Here is a 21,363-nt window from a genome sequence, read left to right as displayed (position 1 = left end):
CTGGGTTTCCTTGCCAGGGAGGGGGGGGGGGGATGGCCACTGGGTGATTGACAGATCCCTACATTCACAGATGATTAACTAATTTTTAACTAACAGCAGATTCTGCATGTTTAAACGTATCGGCTATTTCCATGCAAGGTCTTAAACTACACTAACTGTTGCCATGCAGAATCAGACACAGAACCAGGAATCTTAATAATGGTGATTAACACATAGTTGTTGGGAAAAAAAACAGATGATAGGAAACTGATGATTTCATATTTTAACAACCTTCACTGGTAGAAATAATATGACAATGTGGTTAACTGCTCTTCTGTCCAGTGCCTCCCACAGGCAGGTTTTGGTACTGTATGTCATTTCACAGATTTCACTGTGGCCAGCATACTGGTGAAGATGATCAGGGACTCTATCAGCTAAGTGTATTATTATCACTACTGACAGGCTAAACAAAAGCAAAATGTTTCCTGTAACTGTAAAAAGAAAAACTGGGAAAAAAATATCCAGTTTCATGTGGAAGTACAAAGGTAGCTGATGCCCTTCTCTAGGTCTCCACAACAAAAGTAACAAGAAAGTGAAAGAGATTACGAGAAATTCCACTCCTAGCACACAACAGCAGCATGGAGGAATAAACTACCTGAACTCTCATCGGATGGGAGTGAGGGGGGTGGGGGGCTTATCTTTTTAGTCCTGGGGGCTTTACTTGCTTATCCACCATGTCTCATCCTTATCAAAGCGGAAGAGGCTTCTGGTACTGAGCTCATCATTCGCCACAGATGTGCTGTCGGTATCATGGGAGGGGATTATGCATGAAAATATCCAATTACAACCTGAGCATGAAGTCATGTGACATGTCACATTCAATCAAACATGATCTAACGGTATATATGGTGTCATGCACACATATTTGGGATTCTGTTTGGTAATCCATCCAAGCAGCTAATGTTACTTATTAACCAACCTGTAAATTATAAAAGCTTGTCTCATTAATAATGCTATCATTAAAAAGTTTGTTTAAATGTTTAAAGGATGAATCTCGTTAATCTGAAATATTATTTCAAATATTAATGCAATTTTTAGGTCAATATTACCCGGTAGTTGGCTCTGTGCAATTAAATTCTCAAATAGCTTCTCTCAGTTTGAACTGAAGAGTTGTTTTTTTAGTAGTTTTCTCAGAAATGTTACTTTGTCTAATGATGGAAAAACTACTCCTGTGTGAGCAGACAGAAAGATCATTTCACGACTGACAATATCCACCCAGTCCAGCTGAACATTAGCCTACATCCCATAAAAAAGTGACCCTGTGTCATCGCTAAGTGTGAACCTCCTCAGCATCCACAGCTGAACATCTTGCTGAGTGTCACTAATTACAAGGTTAAACATAACTCCAGGAATGGTCACTGGAATGGATCAGTGGCTTCTGTTGGTTTAAATCATGCTCATTTTGGAGAGACTGGCCAAACCAAGTCTCTCAGTTTCCTCTTCTTGGGGTTGAGGTGAAAGAATCAGCAAAATCAAACGTTCAGTTTCTCCATGACCATATTCAATCTATACTGAACAGTGTCCATATAAGCAGCCATTTACGCGTAACATTATGGCCACACTCTGTCTGCATCATTCAATATTCATTTATTACTGAAACAAACCAGCCAAACCTCAGTGTGCTTCCGGCCTGCACATCTGTATAATACACTGCTCCAGGCAATCTGCTAATTGCAATGACGTGAGGATAAACAACACAAAAAATGAGAGAGAATGAGGAAATGGATTACTTTTCTGTTCGCCTAACCCTCTCTGGGTCGAAGATGGCGGAAAGTGGCAATTTAATCCATCATATGTCAGCCAACACAAGAGATACGATACCTTAAACACGTTTTTTTTGACAGTTAGATTGCTCCCATTTACTTGGAAAAGAATAGTGGAAGCCATTACAAAGCTCTTACTAGATGTTGCGTGTGTAAAACCCTGCGATACATCAAGGTACTGCCACTTTACGTTGGTTACAAATGGCCCTTTCACAAATGGCCTCTAACACTTAAAGCCTGAAACGCCAGTGAGCAATCTGCACCCCCCCACCCTTCATTTTACGGCGGTGCACCGCCTTAGAGATGCTAACATCAAAGTCGAGCACGATGGATAATTGCCCCCCAATTATACTCTGCTGCCAGAACACAATCTGCAGGATACTTAAAGGGAGGCTGTGGCCTGAATTTCTTTAATCAACAATGAAAGTGGGAGATAAATAAACCCCACCTCCCCCCAACTTCAACAATTTAAAAATGTTAAATGTTGAAAATCACACCCTGGCTGCTCCTCATGAAGGAGACATCTGAATATAATCTCTGTTACAGCGACACCTTCCTGTGCTATAGGACAAAACGACAAGGCAACATCTCTGCTTATCCATATGACGAGAAGGATAATCAATCAGATTACACAATAAAAATATGTTTGCCAAACCCATCCCTAACCTGGTCTAAATCACATCAATAGACAGAGAAATTCAGAAGTGGGCATTCTCTAAAAATTCCATCAGTTGATTATGTCCGAGGGTCCTCTGTAGAAATGCTTCTGTCTGAAAGGGCCACTCTTTAAGTTGGTTATTAAAAAGACATAGGCCATAAGTTACTTAGATGCAAGATGGCAGCGTGGATGGACGCAGTGGCCCGGAGCTCTCTGAGGAGAAGATTTTCTTTACTTTCTTTTAATTCTCTGTACTTTAACCCTCTGGGGTCTAGGGGTAGAGAACACACTTTCACTGACTGGGGCATGGTCACACATTTCATTCAATATCATAAACTTAATTCATGGCAAATAATTTATTTCTTATGTATTTGTTTTGGCATTAAACTCATTTTAATCTTAGTGTACTTTGTAAATATGTCAGATTTATGTCAGAAGTTTGTAATTTGACATCAAAGTATAGACATTGCAAAATGCAGTTTGGAACACTTGCAGGAACATTATAAAAGTTCATAGTAAGCAATTGGCAGTTTGTTTTGATCCCAGATATCTGATCACCAAAGTCTTCATTACAAGAAGATGATTAAATACCGTAGTTGCAACATTCAGTTAATGAATAAATAAGAAACTCATGTCCCTATTTCTGGGCTCCTTTCATTAAATATGTAGCAACTTTCATGAATGAGCCATTGACACCTGGCCACATCCCTCCCCCCTTTTATGGCGCTGATGGGGATATATCTGGATCGTGTTACTTCTGTTTACGTTTTGAAAAGATGTTTCTACAATAAGATTTCAGCGAGTTATGAACTGAAATACACGAGAAAGATACGCGGCATCGCTGACGATGCCATCGACCCCAGAGGGTTAAGCCACTTTATTCAGTCAGACCTGGCAAATATGACATACAATCGGCAAGAACTGAGGGATATCGGAATAAAAGGTTTCATTCCACCACTACCTCCAAACATTCCAGATGAACTGCTTCACATGTCAGTGCCTGCCTGGATTTCCACCCCAGTGAGGAGGTGGCACAAGCAGAGGAGAGAGCGCAAGGAAAAGCAGGGTGAGCGGGCCGGCATTCATGCTAGACTAAAAGCCACCCTGAAAAAGCCACCACTAACGAACCTGTTGGTCCCGAACACCCAGTCGCTAGTTAACAAGATCGACGAGTTGAGACTCAGGACCGCTGCCAAAAAGATGAACAACTGCGTCTCACTCTTTGTGGAAACTTGTTTGAATGCTAACATCCCTGACATGGCTATTGAACTAGCAGACTGGACTGTGTACCGCTTGGACCGGACTAGTAAGGACAAAAGTGCCAGAGTATGTACACATGCAAACAATGCATGGTGCACTTCCACAGACATTATCGTACAGTTCTGTTCTCTGTGTCTAGAATTCATAACACTAAAGTGCATACCTTTCCATCTGCCAAAAGGGTTTACAATAGTGTTTCTCACCACAGTGCATATTCCAACACTAGCTAATGCTAAGTTAGCACTGGTTAAACTGCATGACGCTATAACCGGACTGCAAAAATCTCCTGGATGGCATGTTTATTATAGCAGGGGACTTCAATCATGCAAACTTTAAATCTGTGCTCCTGAAAATCGACCAGTTTGTTGATATTGCATCTAGAGGAAACAGTACATTGGACTATGTCTACTGCGATGTAGCAAACGCTTACAAAGCGTTGCCCGAACTTATCCATTCCACTTGTCCATTCCAGTGACCCGATCGTTCCTGAGTGCAGCATACAGACCCCTCATCACCAGGACAAAGCCCACAGTACAGACAGTCAGAGTCTCGTCTGTGCAAGCCATAGCTGAACTACAGTAGTGCTTCAACAACACAAACTGGGACCTGTTCATGGAAGAAGCCACTCTGGACAACCACATAGACTTAAGCGCCTTCTCTGTACTAGCATAAATCAACTTCTGTACAGATAATCTTACTACCAGCAAGAGCATATGCACGTTCCCAAACTGGAAACCATGGATAAAGAGGGATGTTCAGAACCTGCTGAAGGTGCGTGACAAGCTTTCTGCACGGGGGACTCAGCAGCTTATAAAACAGCAAGGTTCAATCTGAAGAAAGGCATCAGAGACGCAAAGCTCCACTACAAAATGCGAATAGAGGAGCACTTTAACAGCTCAAACTCCCGCCGCATATGGGAAGGCATAAAATCCATCACAGACTACAAAGACAGCAGCAGCTGCATAACTAACACAGTTAACCCATCTCTCCCTGATGAACTGAACGACTTCTTTGCATGGTTCGACAGAGCCAACAATCAACCTACCACCAAGCTACCACTGCACAAAGCACCATTATCTGCACTACAACCACACGAGGTGAGAAGGACCCTAAGCCATATAATCCTCAACAAAACTGCTGCCCCGGACGGTGTTCCTGGGTGGATCCTGAAGCACTACGCAGGACAGCTGGTAGCCATGCTCACTAGACTGTTCAACATCGTTCCTACCTGCCTCAAGACCGCTACCATCATCCCGGTTCCAAAACAGGCAGAGATCAGGTCGACTACCACGCAGTAGCCCTGACCCCCTAGTTTGTCTACAAGGCAAATAGGTCAACGGAGAATGCTGTCTCACTGGCCCTTCACGTTGCCCTGTCGCATCTAGAACAGAGAGACAGCTATGAACGGATGCTGTTCATCAACTAAAGCTCCACCTTCAATACCATCACGTCAAACAAGTTGACTACCAGCTTGACCTGGGCCTTAATACTCTGGGGTCAACAGCGTCATCGGCGATGCCGCATATCTTTCTGGTGAATTTCAGGTCATAACTTGCTGAAATCTTATTGTAGAAACATAAAAACCATGGATGAACGCTGACTAAATCTGTAATCAGTCTTCTTTTCAAAACGGTAATTGTCGGAAGTATTATAATGTCTAAAATTAGGTTAAATAGGCAAAAAAGTAAACCATGTCTCCTTTCTTTGTTTTACCTGCATCGGGGGCGTGTAGTACCACCCTTACGTGAAGATTGCTATTCGCATTCTAAATAGCCGCATTACCATATATTCAAATCGCTCTTGCATGGTCTATTTGATGAACAACGCAACGGAGAAGCGCGATCCAAATACATCCCCATCAGTGCCATTAAAAGGAGGGCGGGGGGGGGGGGGGGGGGGTGGCCAGGTGTGAATGGCTCATGCATACACATAAGAACTCCTACATATTCAATGAAAGGAGGCCAGAAATAGTGACATGAGTTTGGTTTTTCTTATTTATTTATCCAACTGAATGTTGCATCTACACCATTTAGTCATCTTCACGTAGCCAAGACTTTGGTGATCAGATATTTGGGATCAAAACAAACTGCCACCATTGCTTACTATGTAACTTTTACAAATGGTTTCTGCAAGTGTTCCAAACTGCATTTTGCAATGTCTATACTTTGATGTCAAATTACAAACTTCATATAAATCTGACATATTTACAAAGTACACTAAGATTAAGATGAGATTAATCCCAAAATAAATATAAGATATGATTTATTTGCCATGAATTAAGTTTATGATATTGAATGAAATGTAAAATCATGCCCAGGGACGGATTATGGGTTGTGTGGGCCCCTGGGCAAAACATTTGCGAGGCCCCCCCCCCACCACCACCACCACCACCACCACCACAACCACCACAATTCAAGGGCCCTTGGCAGCCAAACGCCCTCCCTATAGGGTCAGGGGCCCTTGTAGGCAGAGGATCAAAGAATGTAGGCCCTCTAAAATAGACAAACGAAAATACATTGTTGAAAAGTGTTGCAAATTGTTTTGGGCTAGGGGCCCCACAGGCCCCCTGCACCCCACAGGCCCCGCTGGCCCGGTCCGTAATCCATCCCTGATCATGCCCCAGTCAGTGAAAGTGTGTTTCCTACCCCTAGACCCCAGAGGGTTAATCCTCTGAGAGGTGAGAGTGGTACTATAGTACAGATGCAGCCACCACAATTTTCCAATTGTACATGCCCCTGATGCAAGTAAAACAAAGAAAGGTGACATGGTTTTCAATTTTCCCAATTTAACGTAATTTTAAACACTTTAATACTTCCGACAACAAATGTTTTGAAAAGAAGACAGATTATGGATTTAGTCAGCATTAGCATTTTTTTCATGTTTCTACAATTCAGTCAGTTATGAACTGAAATACACGAGAAAGATACACGGCATCGCCGACGATGCTGTTGACCGCAGAGGTTTAACACATACCTGTGTAATTGGATTCTGGACTTCCTCACAAGAAGACCACAGGCTGTACGGATGGGCGAGTCAGTAGCCACTGTCATAACACTAAACACTGAAGCACCACAAGGCTGTGCGCTGAGCCCTCTGCCATACTCACTCTTCACACACGACTGCAAACCCATCCATGATTCCAGTATCATAATCAAATACGCATACTGATCTCAAACAATGAGTCAGCCTACAGACAGGAGGTAGAGAACTTGGAGAGCTGAAGCCAGGACAACAACTGCAGCCCTCAACACAAATTCAATTCAATTCAATTATATTTATATAGCGTTTTTAACAACATTCATTGTCACAAAGCACTTTACATTTAACCGGAAAGAACCCCATCAAGCAAACCTGAGGCGACAGTGGCAAGAAAAAAACTCCCTCTAGCAGGAAGAAACCTTGAGAGGAACCTAGACTAGAAAACAAAGAAAACTAAGGAGCCGATCCTGGATTTCAGGAAGTCGACGTAAAAGGACGACCATCCCATCAATATTGTCGGCGAGAAGGTGGATTCTGTCCAGAATTTGAGATTTCTTTGTGTCCATATCAGCTGAGACCTCTCCTTGTCAACAAGCACAACAACCATGGCCAAAAAAGGACTCCAGAAGGTTCATTTCCTGAGAAGCCTAAAGAAAGCACAACTTCCACAACAGCTGTGGTCAGCTTCTACAGTTGTGCCATAAAGTCCATCATCCTATACTGTAGCACAGTATGGTACCTAGGCATCACCTCCGAGAACAAGAAGGTCCTCCTGCGCATCATCAAAACAACCCAGAGGATCACTGGCTCACAGCTACCCACCCTGGAGGAACTCTTCATTACTCGCAGTAGCCGAAAACCCAGGAACACCACCAGCATCAGGAACTACACATCCAGAAAGATGCACCTCAACTGTTTTGGGACCCACCCATGTTCACTGTATGACAATGCCACTTACTTATCTCTGTATCTTAACTGTATACCATGTAATCATTATACCGGGCAATATCGCTGCCCTTGATCATTTTCTGCACTCTCAACTGAGTTTTTCCAAAGTGCAATATATCTCAGTACAATATATTTATCTCGTGTGCAATTGATCATGTGCAATATTCCACCTATACTTTTATATTTTATACTGTGTATTGTATTGCTGTATGTTACTTATTTCATTTTTCCCCTCTCCTTAACCCTCTGGGGTCGAGTGCGTTGTCGGCGATGCAGCGTACTTTTTGCATCTATTTCAGTTTATATCTGGCTGAAATCTTAGTGTAGAATCATGAAAAAAAGTTAAAGTTTTTTTAAATTAGGTTAAATCGGCAAAAAAGTAAACCATGTCAGCTTTCTTTGTTTTACCTGCATTGGAGCTTGTAGTACCGCGCTCACCTGAAGATCGCTATTCGCATTCTAGCCCAGACTTTGGTGATCAGATATCTGGGATCAAAACAAACTGCCACCATTGCTTACTATGTACTTTTATAATGTTTCTGCAAGTGTTCCCAGCTGCATTTTGCAATGCCTATACTTTGATGTCAAATTACAAACTTCACATAAATCTGACATATTAACAAAGTACACTAAGATTAAAATGAGTTTAATGCCAAAACAAATACATAAGAAATAATTTATTTGCTATGAATTAAGTTTATGATATTGAATGAAATGTGTGACCATGCCCCAATCAGTGAAAGTGTGTTCTCTACCCCTAGACCCCAGAGGGTTAAACCATCTTTACTGAGTCTTCTGTTGTAGGATCACAAGGACCAGCAACGCCAAAAAGAACTACTGAATTTCATGCAAGTTTCAAAATTCCTGAATGTGTACATGGTCCACTCAAGATAGCAGGTTTCTTGTAGTGTCACGCCTAACATGCTCCCCAAAGAAAAAACTTTGAGCATTCAGATAAACGAACGATAACCAAACAAGAGTATATTTTTCTGGGAATTGATGGTTTACAATGGATTTTAGGTTCTGGATCCTTTGCTATTGGGGCCTTGAAATAAAAAAAGAGGTTGTTTTGTCTGCTCAAAGTAAACCATGGGGGAAAAGCACTACTAATACAGATGTAGCAACTTTATTGGGCAAATACTTAGCAGCTCTGTGTAATATCTATGAAATATCAATGCTCCCTCTCAAACTGCAGGTTTCTATGCTAAAGAAGGCTGAGGAGAATTCCAAGATGTTCCTACTCTTCCAATTTGGCAAGAAAGCAAAAAAACAATTTTATGAGGCACTATGAGGTTTATATATGTATTCTTTTGATTTGTATCAAGATTAGCAAGGCAAAGATGGTCTAGCGAGATGTTCTCATGAAAGCAAGGGATTAAAAATGGTCTTACTCTCCACAATGACATGCCGGTCCGTCCAATCGTCGTTGATGATCTGAATGTTCCCAAAGTGCACATCGCTGAAGAAGATGCGATTTGTTCCAAGTGCCTTTTGTCGGTGGTCGAAGGCCAGGGCAATAACGTTCTTGAAGTAGGCTGGGTTCTCATAGGCCACAACCGGCTGGTTGAGATTGCTCTCATCCGTGAGGTGGATGCTCTTTAGGATGGTGCGCTCCGAGTACAGGAGGTAGCCATCGTACCTGCGGCAGGACACGTCATCCTCTGCCAGGTAGCCATGAGCACATGCACAGGTCTTCCGCCCACTGCCTAGATAGTAGCAGAGCTGCTGGCAACCGCCATTTCTCCTGGCACAGGGGTTTGTGCCTAAACGAGAGGACATTTTTTCCAACCTCTAGTAGAGCATAAGCAGGTGTTGCATTTAAAGGGGAAAACGTCTGACTAACATCGAGCAGATGTTGCATTTAAAGGGGAAGACATGTGACTAGCATCAAACAGGTTGTGTTTAAAAAGAGAGATGTGTGGGTAGCACCGAGCGGTAACTCAACCTTTCTCATGGCCCCGGCTGAACACCTTCACGTCCTTCAGGCCGATTCCCAAGCCACTCCTCATGGTAAGGGCCTCTGTGGCATTGCTCTTGAAGCCCCTCCGGATGGAGCCGTTGGCATGTGCCCTGGCGTGGGCAAGTAGGGAAGGAGTGACGAGGGGGAAAGAGCAAGATGTTAGATAGCACAGACCCATGGTCTTCAAGCAATGGCAATGTAAAGATCAGGAAAATCACAAGAGAGGTTTCCCCTGACAGATGGAGAGCATGAACCTTCTTGGATACAGTAAAAAGGGTGGGAGTAATGCAAAGGAGCAGGTGTTTTCCCGACATATAACACTGCATCCCTAGGATTCTCAGCAGTGACCTTGCAAGAAAACAACTGAAGGCAAGTTGGCTGGTGTTTGCCAAACATTCGGGAGAACGGTAACATTTATGGAAAAATAAATGACCTGTCAGACCAGTAGATGTATGCGCCAAAGATGGTGACGGAGAACATATCCAAGCCACTGGATGACAAAACGATCTCGCGGCTCTGCCCGTTCTCAAGGTTGATCCTTTCTATCTTGTCGGTGCGAGCGTCACACCAGTATAACTTATTTTCCTGGAATGCAATTCACAAACATGAGTAGGAAGTGTTCCAGTTATGGAGACATTTTTCTCACCTCTCCCACCCCCAATTAAAAGCCGTTATTGAGGTTCACAACGGAGTGGGAAAAGACTATGCAGATGCTTCAAGTGCCAGCACTGACCTCGTAGTCGATGGAGATTCCATTGGGCCAGGCGATGCCAGAGTTCACCAGCATGACTTGGTCTGACCCATCCAGACGTGCCCTGCCGATGCATGGGGTCTGACCCCATTCTGTCCAGAACATGTACCTACATAGGGACACGGTGACACAGCAGGGTGGCATTGAGAATGAGACAGAATGTGGGAGCACAGCGGTGCCAAGCACTCCAGGACATTACAAACCTTCCAGCAAACACAGGTAGATATGTTCAGTTGTACATTTTCACTCATTCTGGGAGTTGGGATACATTGAGGGAATGTGGTTTATGTGCACTTAGGGAGGGTGATGCGACTGCAGTCTGTACTTCTGATTGGCTTCCTGCTATTTCCCCGAATTATGTGTAAATTGCAGTGTTCTGTGCTTCCTGCCCCTGGTAAACTAGACCCTGCTTGACGTCTGACCTAAAAGCGCTGCATTTTGTTCATTCACAACAAGCCACCCACCCCCCACAGCATTTTGTTCTTTGCTCTCCTCCTGAAAGAGCTGGTTCTTTGTTGGTATGGTTATGTTCCCTCTCTCTGTCCTCAGCTTGCAGCAAACTCGTCCTTCCCCGTCCAACACCTGAGTCACGTGGCGAAATATATTACTTTCTCACTCAGACTTTCAAATCAGTCCTGGCTGGATCAGAGGATTTTCCTTTTGTCATCAGTCCAGAAAATGACATGCAGGGAACTGATTCCTCTCTAACTGAAAAGCCGGGACACGGACAAGCCTGAAAGCGGTCGCTTCAGAAGGGCATGTCATCACGTGTACAATCCTGTGTCCAAAAAAGTTGGGATGCTTTGGAAAATGTAAATAAAAACAGAATGTAATGATTTATACATAGAAACCCATGTGTATTGGATAATAGAACAAAGGCAACATATCAGATGTTGAAACTGGTAAATTTTATTATTTTATGACAAATAAATACTCAATTTGACTTTCATGCCAACTACACGTTCCAAAAAAGCTGGGACAGGACGACAAAAGACGGGAAAAGTTGTGTAATGCTAAATCAAAACTCCTGGTTGAATTTATTGTAATTAACTAGGTTAATTGGTAACAGGTCTGTGAGATGATTGGGTATAAAAAGAGCCACCCAGAGAGGCAAAGCCTCTATGCAGTGAAGATGGGGAGAGGTTCACTACTCTGTGAAAGACTGTGTGTGGTAAATAGAACGATTTAAGAATAATATTCTTCAACGTAATAGTGCAAATAATTTCGGAATTTCATCATCTATGGTACATAAGGCCAAAAACCAATATTGGACAGCTGCGATTTTCAGGTCCTCAGACGAAACTGCATTAAAAACAGACACTGGATGGGCTCAGGAACACTTCTGATAATCATTGTCTGTGATCACAGTTCATTGCTGCATCCACAAATGCAGGATGGAACTCTACCATGCAAAGAAGAAACCACATCTAAACATGATCCAGAAACGCTGCCGCTTCTCTGGACTCGAGCTCATTTAAGATGGCCTGAAGCAAAATGGAAGAGGTGATGCAACACAGGGGTAAACATGCCCCTGTCCCACCTTTTTTAAACATGTTGCTGGCATCAAATTCAAATTGAACATATACTTGTCATAAAACAGCAACATTTCTTTTTCGACATTTGATATGCAGTCTTTGTTCTGTTTTCAAATAAATATGGGTTTATGTGATTTGTTAATCATTGCATTCTGTTTTTTTTGTATTTTACACAGAGTCCCACTTTTTTGGAAACAGGGTTGGTATCACGACACGAAAGGTCTTCATGAGTGGAAGGCAGCCTCTGGACACTAGACACCCTCCTCCCCCCCACCCCCCGCTCCCTGTTTTTCCGCGTCAAACATGGCAGATCCAACGCACGCCTGCTGAGTAGCATATCGATTTCTCACTTACCGATGACAGACGGTTATGAGGCGGTGCACTTGGCATACGGACCCTATCGGTACAGGGATCCGCGTGCCCACTGGCGGCATTCATGGCATTACCCCGCTATCTTGCACGCTCAGCACTGATTCATCTCGTTTTGGACTCCTGTCCGTTCATCTCAGTCCCAGCGGATGGCTGAGAGGTGACGGTGTTCCGCTCTGTACCTGACTCCCTATATTATTCCTGGGGTATGAATGTAAAAAGTGACTGCATTGGGCTGGAATAAAGCCAAACCAGGCTGGCTGGGAAAAGGGGCACTGTGATGCAGAAATGTACCCTTGTGAAAGAAGATCTACAGCACTGTTGTGTTACTCAGTGGTCAACCATCAGACGACACACTCAGCCGCCTAAGACGTCTTCTTCTGGGGTGATGCTGACTTAGCCAGCTAATTTCACTTGGTCTCGGACAGGGAGTGCATCCGGTGAAGCTTGCCTAGGGCACTACCTGAGCTACGACTGGTACTGGTGCCACTGCATACTGAGCCATATGTGACCCCATCCACGGTGGCTTTGTGGTAATCCTCCTCAGATCCAAGGAGTGTGGCAGCACCACATACTTCCATTCCTTACTCCGCGTGCCGCGGGACGCTTCTGTTCTGTCTCAGTGAGATTTATCTTCAGGTCGCCCTGACACCTCTGATCGCATCTGAAACAAAAGGCTATCGCTACAGAAATCCTGCGCAGTGAATCACTCTTTTAATTACCCCGCAGGCTTAGTTTTGGGGTTCGGTGCCGTTTCTGTGGCAGGGGATTCAGATCGGTTCGGGATTCTCCTGTAGGAGGGTCTCAGGGGTGCTAGCAGAACCAGGCAGGGTCCTTATTACTCAGTGAGGATGAGTTGCTCTTTTTTTATCGGAAGTGTTATTCCTGAGGATGCTGGCATTTAGGGTAGGCAATTCATTAATCATGTGATCAGTAGCGTCTGGAGTCTGCCTGCTGAAGTACCCCATGCTTCCAATTCCACTAACTGGCCCAAAAGACGAATTCCACAGCGACCCGGAAGATGGATGCGGGAATGGGGGCCAGAGTGCGGAGAGTTAAGCTGATCATGCAAAGCCACAGGTCCTACTGCCTGGCTAGCGGGCAGACTGGGAAACAACATACCCTTTCACTGGATGCACGGCAATGGCTCGTGGCTGGTCCAGCCCCTGGGAGATCACCACGGATCGGAATGCGCCATTCAGCTGGGCTATCTCGATTAAGTTGAAGCCGTGGTCCGTCCAGTATATGTTCCCTGTGGAAAAATGCAGGCCGACAGGCACATAAACAAACACACACACAGGCCATATGATATACAGAAAATCATGTTGACTGATTAATTTAAATTTATTTGAGATCAAACGTTTATGCATAAATGGTTGTCCTAAATTAATTAACATATTTAGTGGACGTAACTGTCCACAGCTACAGTACACAAAGGGTGGAAAGCTTGGGGTCAGCCAGCATCCAGCATCCCTGAAACCGCTGGGGTTAAGGGCCTTGCTCAAGTGGACAGTGGTGACATGATTATTCTGTTACACACTGAATTTGAACCCATGGTCTTCTGGACATGGGCACATAGTAACACTAGGGTAATATCTATAGTACTAGGCCTGCAGTTTGGGTGCACTCACCGGCAACCCAGTCCACGGCGATGCCCTCCACCCTGCCGATGCCACTGGTGACAATGTCCTCCCTCCACGTCTGGTCCCTCTTCACCCTTGAAATGCGGTTTAGGCCCATGTCCGTCCAGTAGATTGTGTCATTTCCTGCACATAGCAAAGTCAGATGACCCCTAATCTAAAATGGATCCCAATCGGCATCAATGCAGATACAGGAAATACGATGATGGCGAACAGAATAGCTCGGTCACGATCACTCTCAGATGTCTCAGACATCTCTGAGAATGAAAGCGATGGCTAAGGAAACCCATCATTGTTCCATCTGCTGAGATGTGAGAGGCATGTTTACGGGAGTGCGGTGAGGCGTGAGCGTTTTCCCGAGGTCTGCTTCTCCACATCAAAGCAAGAGCTGAGAGACCCTCTTGCTGTGACAGAGTGAGGCTGAAATGTGTTTCAGGTGAGAGAAACTGAACAGTCCATAATTCATGATGCTTCTCCACATTTTTAATTTTAACTTTTAACCGGTCATTATTGCTAGGTGACCAGACAACTTCAAACTGTGGGTGTAAACCTCTCTGAGCTGTGAGTCATGTGACAGGGGCACATTATTTTGTTACTGGGAGCACACTCAAAAAGTCACCTGGGGGACAGCCCAGTATACTGGTTTGACTGGTGGTCATCTGACAGCTCGGGGGTTGTCAATCTAGCCGCTGAGGTAATGTAGATTGCCAGTGTGAATGCTCAGCTCGTGGGGGGGGGGGGGGGGGGGGGGATGGCATATCTTTCGATTTATGCATGGGCAGATCTTCACAGCCCTTAGACAACATCTGCACCATCACCTGATCCTTCACAGTCCAGCTGATTTTATTTGTAATTAAAATGAAGACTTTTCAATCAATAGTTTAATCAAGCGCTTGTCTCCGTGGGCTTCTTAAATACACAATTAGTTTATTATTAATTATTTTTCTTCCTGTTTATTTGGCCTGCTTCCGTTTCAGTTATTCACACTCCTGACAAGCAACCTATCAGTAACAGCACCCCCCCAGGGCCAGCAACAGGCATCCAGGGCAGACATCTTCATCTTGCTGATATCTCACCTTGATAGTAATGCTGCATATTATTATATTTCACTTCAAAGCCTTGGCATCACAGTTTCATAAATGTGACTTTGATAAGGACAACTACTCAACTGTGTGACAATCCGTTTATCAACAAAATGTCCTACAAAAACCCTTGAGAACAGTGGAATCACAGAAGGTTTGGAAATAGTACTCCATAGAAGTCGGCATCAAAAAATGCCAAGAACACGTGTGACGTAAGAAGGAGAAGATGTGGGACCTAGGGTGTATCCCCGATGAGTTGGCCACCTCAAAGCCACCTTGAGCCCCTATTCCCAAAGAGAGGGCCATCGCATCACGGTCCCGCTCAACCAGTCAGAGTTTGGGGTGAAACTGGATTATTATCAGTGCGGACGCCACGTTCGCCGCTAGCTGCTTCACGCTTCCGTAGGCAGAAGCGGGTAAATGAGGTGGAACTGCAGTGTTATTTATGGCCAAACCCAGCCCTAAATCTCCGCATCACGGCGAAATATTGTTTCGCAGCACAGTGATGAAACAGCCATGCCAGGGATCCAGGTTTCCGATGTAAATCACACAGGAACATGGAGGACAAGCCAAAGTTTATGTATCACTGTCCACAACAGCCGCACAGCATATCTTACATAACAATAAAACTGCTGTATAGGGGAATTCTTTTTTCATTTTCATTTTTTCCCCAAGATCCTCAGTCAGTTAGGAGACCTCACTGTCAGAACCAGTCTTTATCTAAATATTTTTATTTAATAGTCTGGAAACTTACCCGCATGGAAATCCACCCCCACAGGAAACAAGGTGCCAGTGATTGGCATCAGCACGTCTGTGTTATCGCTGGGATCCAAAGAGATCCCCCGGATCCCCTCTTGGATGGAGTACATTAGGAAGGATCCGATACCTTTCACAAGATGTCCAGACGGGGCAGCACACAGTGAGCACACGCTGAGTCACATGCTCAACCTCTCAAAAACAGAACAGTTTTAATATGATGAGTTTATGAACCGTGGTTGGAAATGTCATATAGCGCATATGACAGCTGTACAAGTCATCACACATACCAATGTCGGGTTGCCGCGATTAGTAGACGTAGTCAATCATGTCAATGCTGAAAATGTGTCGACATCAATATTTAAATTAATGCATCGTTTTTTTTAATTTTGTTAATAGAATTACTTCTGTGATTTCTAAAATGCTTAAATCCATTATAACAAATGTTTTCCTTCAATATCATTACGTAACTATGGGAGTAGTTTAGATTATCACAAGACAAAAGGTGGCTTGTACTCTGTGCAAGGTTTCAAAAGCACCACAGTGGCACTGGCGCTACGCATGAGCACCTGAAGGGGAAAAATACCTGTAGGCAATATTCTGGACTGCCAGAATCGGTAAAACCATTTAAGTGTTGTCTATTCATATTTATTAAATTACCATTAGTATGGAGAGCTTTTTAATTTCTTCTGTCCTTGTAGCTGCTGAATACACTCATTATTAAAATCAAAACGTTGTCTGCTTGCTACCATAGAATTTCCATTGAATAAATGTTTGAGAAAATGTTTAGATTAGAATCTGGGCTTATTCGACAATGATTGACTGTGCCAGTGTGTGTATTCGTGTGCAGTGGCCTTGTTGGGATGAATGTTATTATTGTAAACTAAAAACGAAACAAGCATTAAATTAAAAAAAAAAAATCAGGAAAGAAAAATGAATGCTGTATTTACCAGAAAAAACTTGAAAAAGACTTGAAACTGCAAAAAGTACTGCCAAAGCAGCAACTTCCTTTTACTTTGTTTAACCACAGTATCTCCTCTTTTTTTAAAAAATGTTGTGGTTGATGAGCTGGCCCTTTCTTGACTTTTATTGCTTATTGTTTCCATGGTATAACAAAACAGTCACCAGTGGCAAGCTTCGCTAACCGAATTTAATAAGTATAAGGATACGCCGCATTTATACAGAAACCAACTTTTGGGCATCACAATATGTCCATATAGTGTTGAAAAGCAAGTGTCTCTCATCTAAAGCCCTGCAATGACATACAATTTGTTTTGGTCAAAATATAATTAACTTGAATTAAATAGTAAATTTGATTTTCTGGAGGGAAATTAATCGCTTACATCAATTGACCAATTGGTAAAATAGTCGACAGATTAACCGACAGAAAAATAGTTGTTAGTGGCAGCCATATACCAGTGTCATTATTATTCTACGAGCCTTCATTCATTTGTGTTTATTTAGAATTTGTTACAGTGTAGGTGTTGAATCAGATGGTTGGATGGAATCGGACGGAGGTCTGGGGAAGGTGTAGCACGCACCTTCACAGGAGACACGGTCACTGCGCAGACTGTAGCCCACGGTGCAAGAGCAGCTCCTGGTCACTTCCGAGGTGGGGAGGCAGAGTTGGGAGCACCCCCCGTTGTTCACCTGACAGGGGCTCCTCCCTGAAGGAGATGCAGTGTCACATATGGTTCTCGAGTGAGGGATCCAGCTTGAGTGTCTGCTAACGTCATCCAGTTCGCCCATGATACCTTTACCCAAAGCAGATTTCAGCCAATTTACCCAACATTCCTCCCCCGCGGGATGTTTCGGTGGAGAGGTGTCTTGTTAAGTGGCATTACAGTAGCATGACGCCCTCTTAATCATGCACTAACAGGTCAACTTCGTTGCCATTTAATTCTGTTTATCGTTTTATACCAGTTTTTAATGTGATAAAGTCACTGTTGATTTTTGTGACTGGGCAGTGCTGTTATTACATCGTTCACTATGTCACTGCTATTGCCACTGCCACTTTTACGTCACTGCCACGCAAGAAACCCACTTTAATACTCACTTTAACATCAGTCTAATTAAACCAGTGGTTTAAATCTACCCAATTAAGAGGGAATCACCTAACCTAATTAATAACTTTGAAAATGGCAAGAATAATGGGCGGAAAACATTTACTTTAGTTTTTTTACAGGTTGATGATAGATGTACACATTATCCCGTGGGTTTCTTTAAATACTGTCACCTCCTGTCAGAGGGAACAACTTCCTACAAAGTCTGAGAACAAGATGAATAACTGATGTGGCCCCTCCTGGGATTCAGCTATTTAAACGATTCTGCAAAGATTTGAAGGGGTCCTTTTAATTAAATTTAACTCAGTTTTAATATGTTATAAAGTAAAAGGTAGGGGGTCCTTATTGCAGCGTTACTCTCTGCCTTCAGGGTAGCCACTAATTAAATAGTAAATGATAAAAATGTACTCGTTCGTGCCTTTCAGCTCATTACAACAAAATTAGGACACACCAGAAAAAAATCTTTCACTCATAATTGATCATGTATGTAGAAGGTCCCGTCAGGGCAGAGACAGGGAGTGGCGCCATCTCATGGCGCTGATTATTACTGCCAGCATGCCAGCATCACAGGGAATTAATGCAGACGTAACGGCCGGCTCGGATGCCCGCCGTCCATGGTCACGCTGCGTCAGAGTAATGAGACGTGTGCAGCCCTCCTACTCGCTCCTTGTCAGAGAGATAAATGAAGTGGCTAATTGGTCCAGGGAAGTTTGAAGGGCTCCGGAAAAGATTTACCTTAAAGACGCCTTAATTGACATTTTTTATACTAATGGGATGCTTAGGATATCCACGGCAATGCTGTTAATGGACCTGTCAGGGATATAGATGATCCTGCCCGAAACCTGCGCGACGGAGACAGGGCTCTCGGCCGTAGTCAAGCAGGGCGTCACCCTTATGTGGATCAGGGGGCTTTTAGCTCACGCCGCGGGGATGAGTGAAGGGAAAGCATCCTCCCCTTAGCCTGCTGCACACTTTCTCATGTGCAGATTTAAAGTAGATGGAGGGATTTTCAATCAGCATGAAAAGGGGCCAGATTCATCATCAAGGTAAACGTTATCGATCAGATGCCGTTCATGAACTGTGCCCCTTTTAAGAGGAGAACGCCCCAAACCTTTCTGATTAAGTGACCCTGAGGACAGCTTTGTGTTTTACATCCATTCACGGCATTTAGCTTTCCGTGTAAAAGTGTTCTGTGATACAATTCAGCATCTGAGTCACCATTAAACTGCAAGAGAGGAATGTGGTGTGTGGCTCTGTGGGTTAGGATGCTGTGTCTGTGATTGAAAGGCTGATGGCTCAAATCCCAGAGTCAGCAGAGTAATTTCACTGTTGGCCCTGGAGTAAGGCCCGTAACCTCCAATTGCTCCAAGGACTGACTCTAATCTACACTGAACAAAAATATAAACGCAACACTTTTGTTTTTGCTCCCATTTTTCATGAGATGGACTTAAAGATCTACAATTCATTCCAGATACACAATATTACCATTTCTCTCAAACATTTCTCACAAATCAGTCTAAATGTGTGATAGTGAGCACTTCTGCTTTGCTGAGATAATCCATCCCACCTCACAGGTGTGCCACATCAAGATGCTGATCTGACATCATGGGTAGTGCACAGGTGTACCTTATACTGCCCACAATAAAAGGCCACCCTGGAATGTGCAGTTTTGTCTCACAGCAAAATGCCACAGATGCCACAAGCATTGAGGGAGCGTGCAATTGGCATGCTGACAGCAGGAATGTCAACCAGATCTGTTGCTCGTGCATTGAATGTTCATTTCTCAACCATAAGCCGTCTCCAAAGGCGTTTCAGAGAATATGGCAGTACATCCAACCGGCCTCACAACCGCAGACCACGTGTAACCACACCAGCCCAGGACCTCCACATCCAGCAGGTTCACCTCCAAGATCGTCTGAGACCAGCCACTCAGACAGATAATGCACGGCCCCATGTTGCAAGGATCTGTACACAGTTCTTGGAAGCTGAAAATGTCCCAGTTCTTGCATGGCCAGCATACTCACCGGACATGTCACCCGTTGAGCATGTTTGGGATGTGCTTGACCGGCGTATACGACAGCGTGTACCAGTTCCCACTAATATCCAACAACTTCGCACAGCCATTGAAGAGGAGTGGACCAACATTCCACAGGCCACAATTGACAATCTGATAAACTCTATGCGAAGAAGATGTGTTGCATTGCATGAGGCAAATGGTGGTCACACCAGATACTGACCGGTTCTGAGTCCCCAGACCCCCAATAAAGCAAAAAACTGCACATTCCAGGGTGGCCTTTTATTGTGGGCAGTATAAGGTACACCTGTGCACTACCCATGATGTCAGATCAGCATCTTGATGTGGCACACCTGTGAGGTGGGATGGATTATCTCAGCAAAGCAGAAGTGCTCACTATCACACATTTAGACTGATTTGTGAGAAATGTTTGAGAGAAATGGTAATATTGTGTATCTGGAATGAATTGTAGGTCTTTAAGTCCATCTCATGAAAAATGGGAGCAGAAACAAGAGTGTTGCATTTATATTTTTGTTCAGTATATGTACATCGCTTTGGATAAAAGCATTTGCTAAAAAATATAATGCAGGTATTATGAATGCTATGGGAGGAGGTACTAGGAATGGGGGCTGGGCCCCATCGTGCAGGCTCTTTGGTGCTCAGCTACAGGTGCCACGGCCACCCTCACCTCTCTGCCCGTCCCTGTCGTAGACCTTCATGTGCACCACACCACTCGTCTTGTTCCTCAGCACCACCGCGTTCCGCCCATCCCGCTTGGTGATGGTTCCCAGCTGGCCAGAGCTGTCATCCGCCCACCACAACTTCCCACCTGAAATGAACACCAGGTGCTGGTCTGGGTCTTCTTCCACAGAGTCTTGTCTGGCTCCCCCGAAGGAGGCCAAGAAACCTCCGAAGGTGGTTCAGGTTAGAGAGAGGTCAGTTTAAGCCCTGGCTGATCCCACAGAGAAGCCACAGAAAGCCAACAGCAGTACTCCTCAATGAGGTCCTGCGACACTCAAAGGCTACTTCTCTACGCACAGAAAGGCACATTTACCAGGGAGGCATCACGCCTGTTTTTCCCTCCTGTAATTGAGCAGGTTCTATAGCCTCTGCTGTGTTGGCTTATGGATTTCCCCTCATCCTTATGACTTCTACACCCAAGTTGCATCTCGTTACAAACCTGTGATGTTTCTCATGTTGCTAGAATTTTTCAAATCACTTAGAGCAGCACTATGCTTGCATGCAACGCTGCTGCTAAGTGTCCCCTCAAGCATCGCAGTCACAAATGTGCTGGGAAGGGCGCTATATAAAGTGAACAGAACCAGTCAATGTGCTTTATAGTTCACAAGCCTGGCACTTGACCGATGGCAGGCCTGAAAGACTTGGACTGTTGATGCTGGGACCTGGAGACCAATCATCACCATAGACTGGGCTGGGGTGGTGAGAAAATGGAGGATGAGTGTAGAGGATAAGAGCATGGTGAGGCCTGTCCCAGGGGACTGGGCCATGCTGCCGAATCAGGGAAGTGTGACGCATCCTCCCATCC

The 21,363-nt window shown here is 44.2% G+C and overlaps 1 protein-coding gene across 6 annotated transcripts in view; it reads right to left on the bottom strand.

Annotated features, from left to right (window-relative positions):
• Positions 1 to 21,363, bottom strand: part of LOC125746278 (low-density lipoprotein receptor-related protein 1B-like) — a 279,046-nt gene that overhangs the window by 81,096 nt on the left and 176,587 nt on the right. For all 6 annotated transcript variants that reach the window (XM_049020071.1, XM_049020079.1, XM_049020089.1 and 3 more), the window contains 9 exons: positions 20,506 to 20,646; positions 17,282 to 17,407; positions 15,739 to 15,870; positions 13,894 to 14,028; positions 13,385 to 13,514; positions 10,341 to 10,467; positions 10,041 to 10,192; positions 9,593 to 9,717; positions 9,039 to 9,410 (listed from right to left, as the gene is read on the bottom strand). In XM_049020071.1, the coding sequence (XP_048876028.1) occupies positions 9,039 to 9,410; positions 9,593 to 9,717; positions 10,041 to 10,192; positions 10,341 to 10,467; positions 13,385 to 13,514; positions 13,894 to 14,028; positions 15,739 to 15,870; positions 17,282 to 17,407; positions 20,506 to 20,646 (1,440 nt within the window). The remainder of the gene's footprint in view (positions 1 to 9,038; positions 9,411 to 9,592; positions 9,718 to 10,040; positions 10,193 to 10,340; positions 10,468 to 13,384; positions 13,515 to 13,893; positions 14,029 to 15,738; positions 15,871 to 17,281; positions 17,408 to 20,505; positions 20,647 to 21,363) is intronic.

Source organism: Brienomyrus brachyistius, chromosome 1, assembly GCF_023856365.1.
Source record: "Brienomyrus brachyistius isolate T26 chromosome 1, BBRACH_0.4, whole genome shotgun sequence".
NCBI lineage: Eukaryota > Metazoa > Chordata > Actinopteri > Osteoglossiformes > Mormyridae > Brienomyrus > Brienomyrus brachyistius.
Note: the sequence above shows the minus strand (reverse complement) of the source record. Positions and strands in the feature narration are given on the sequence as shown.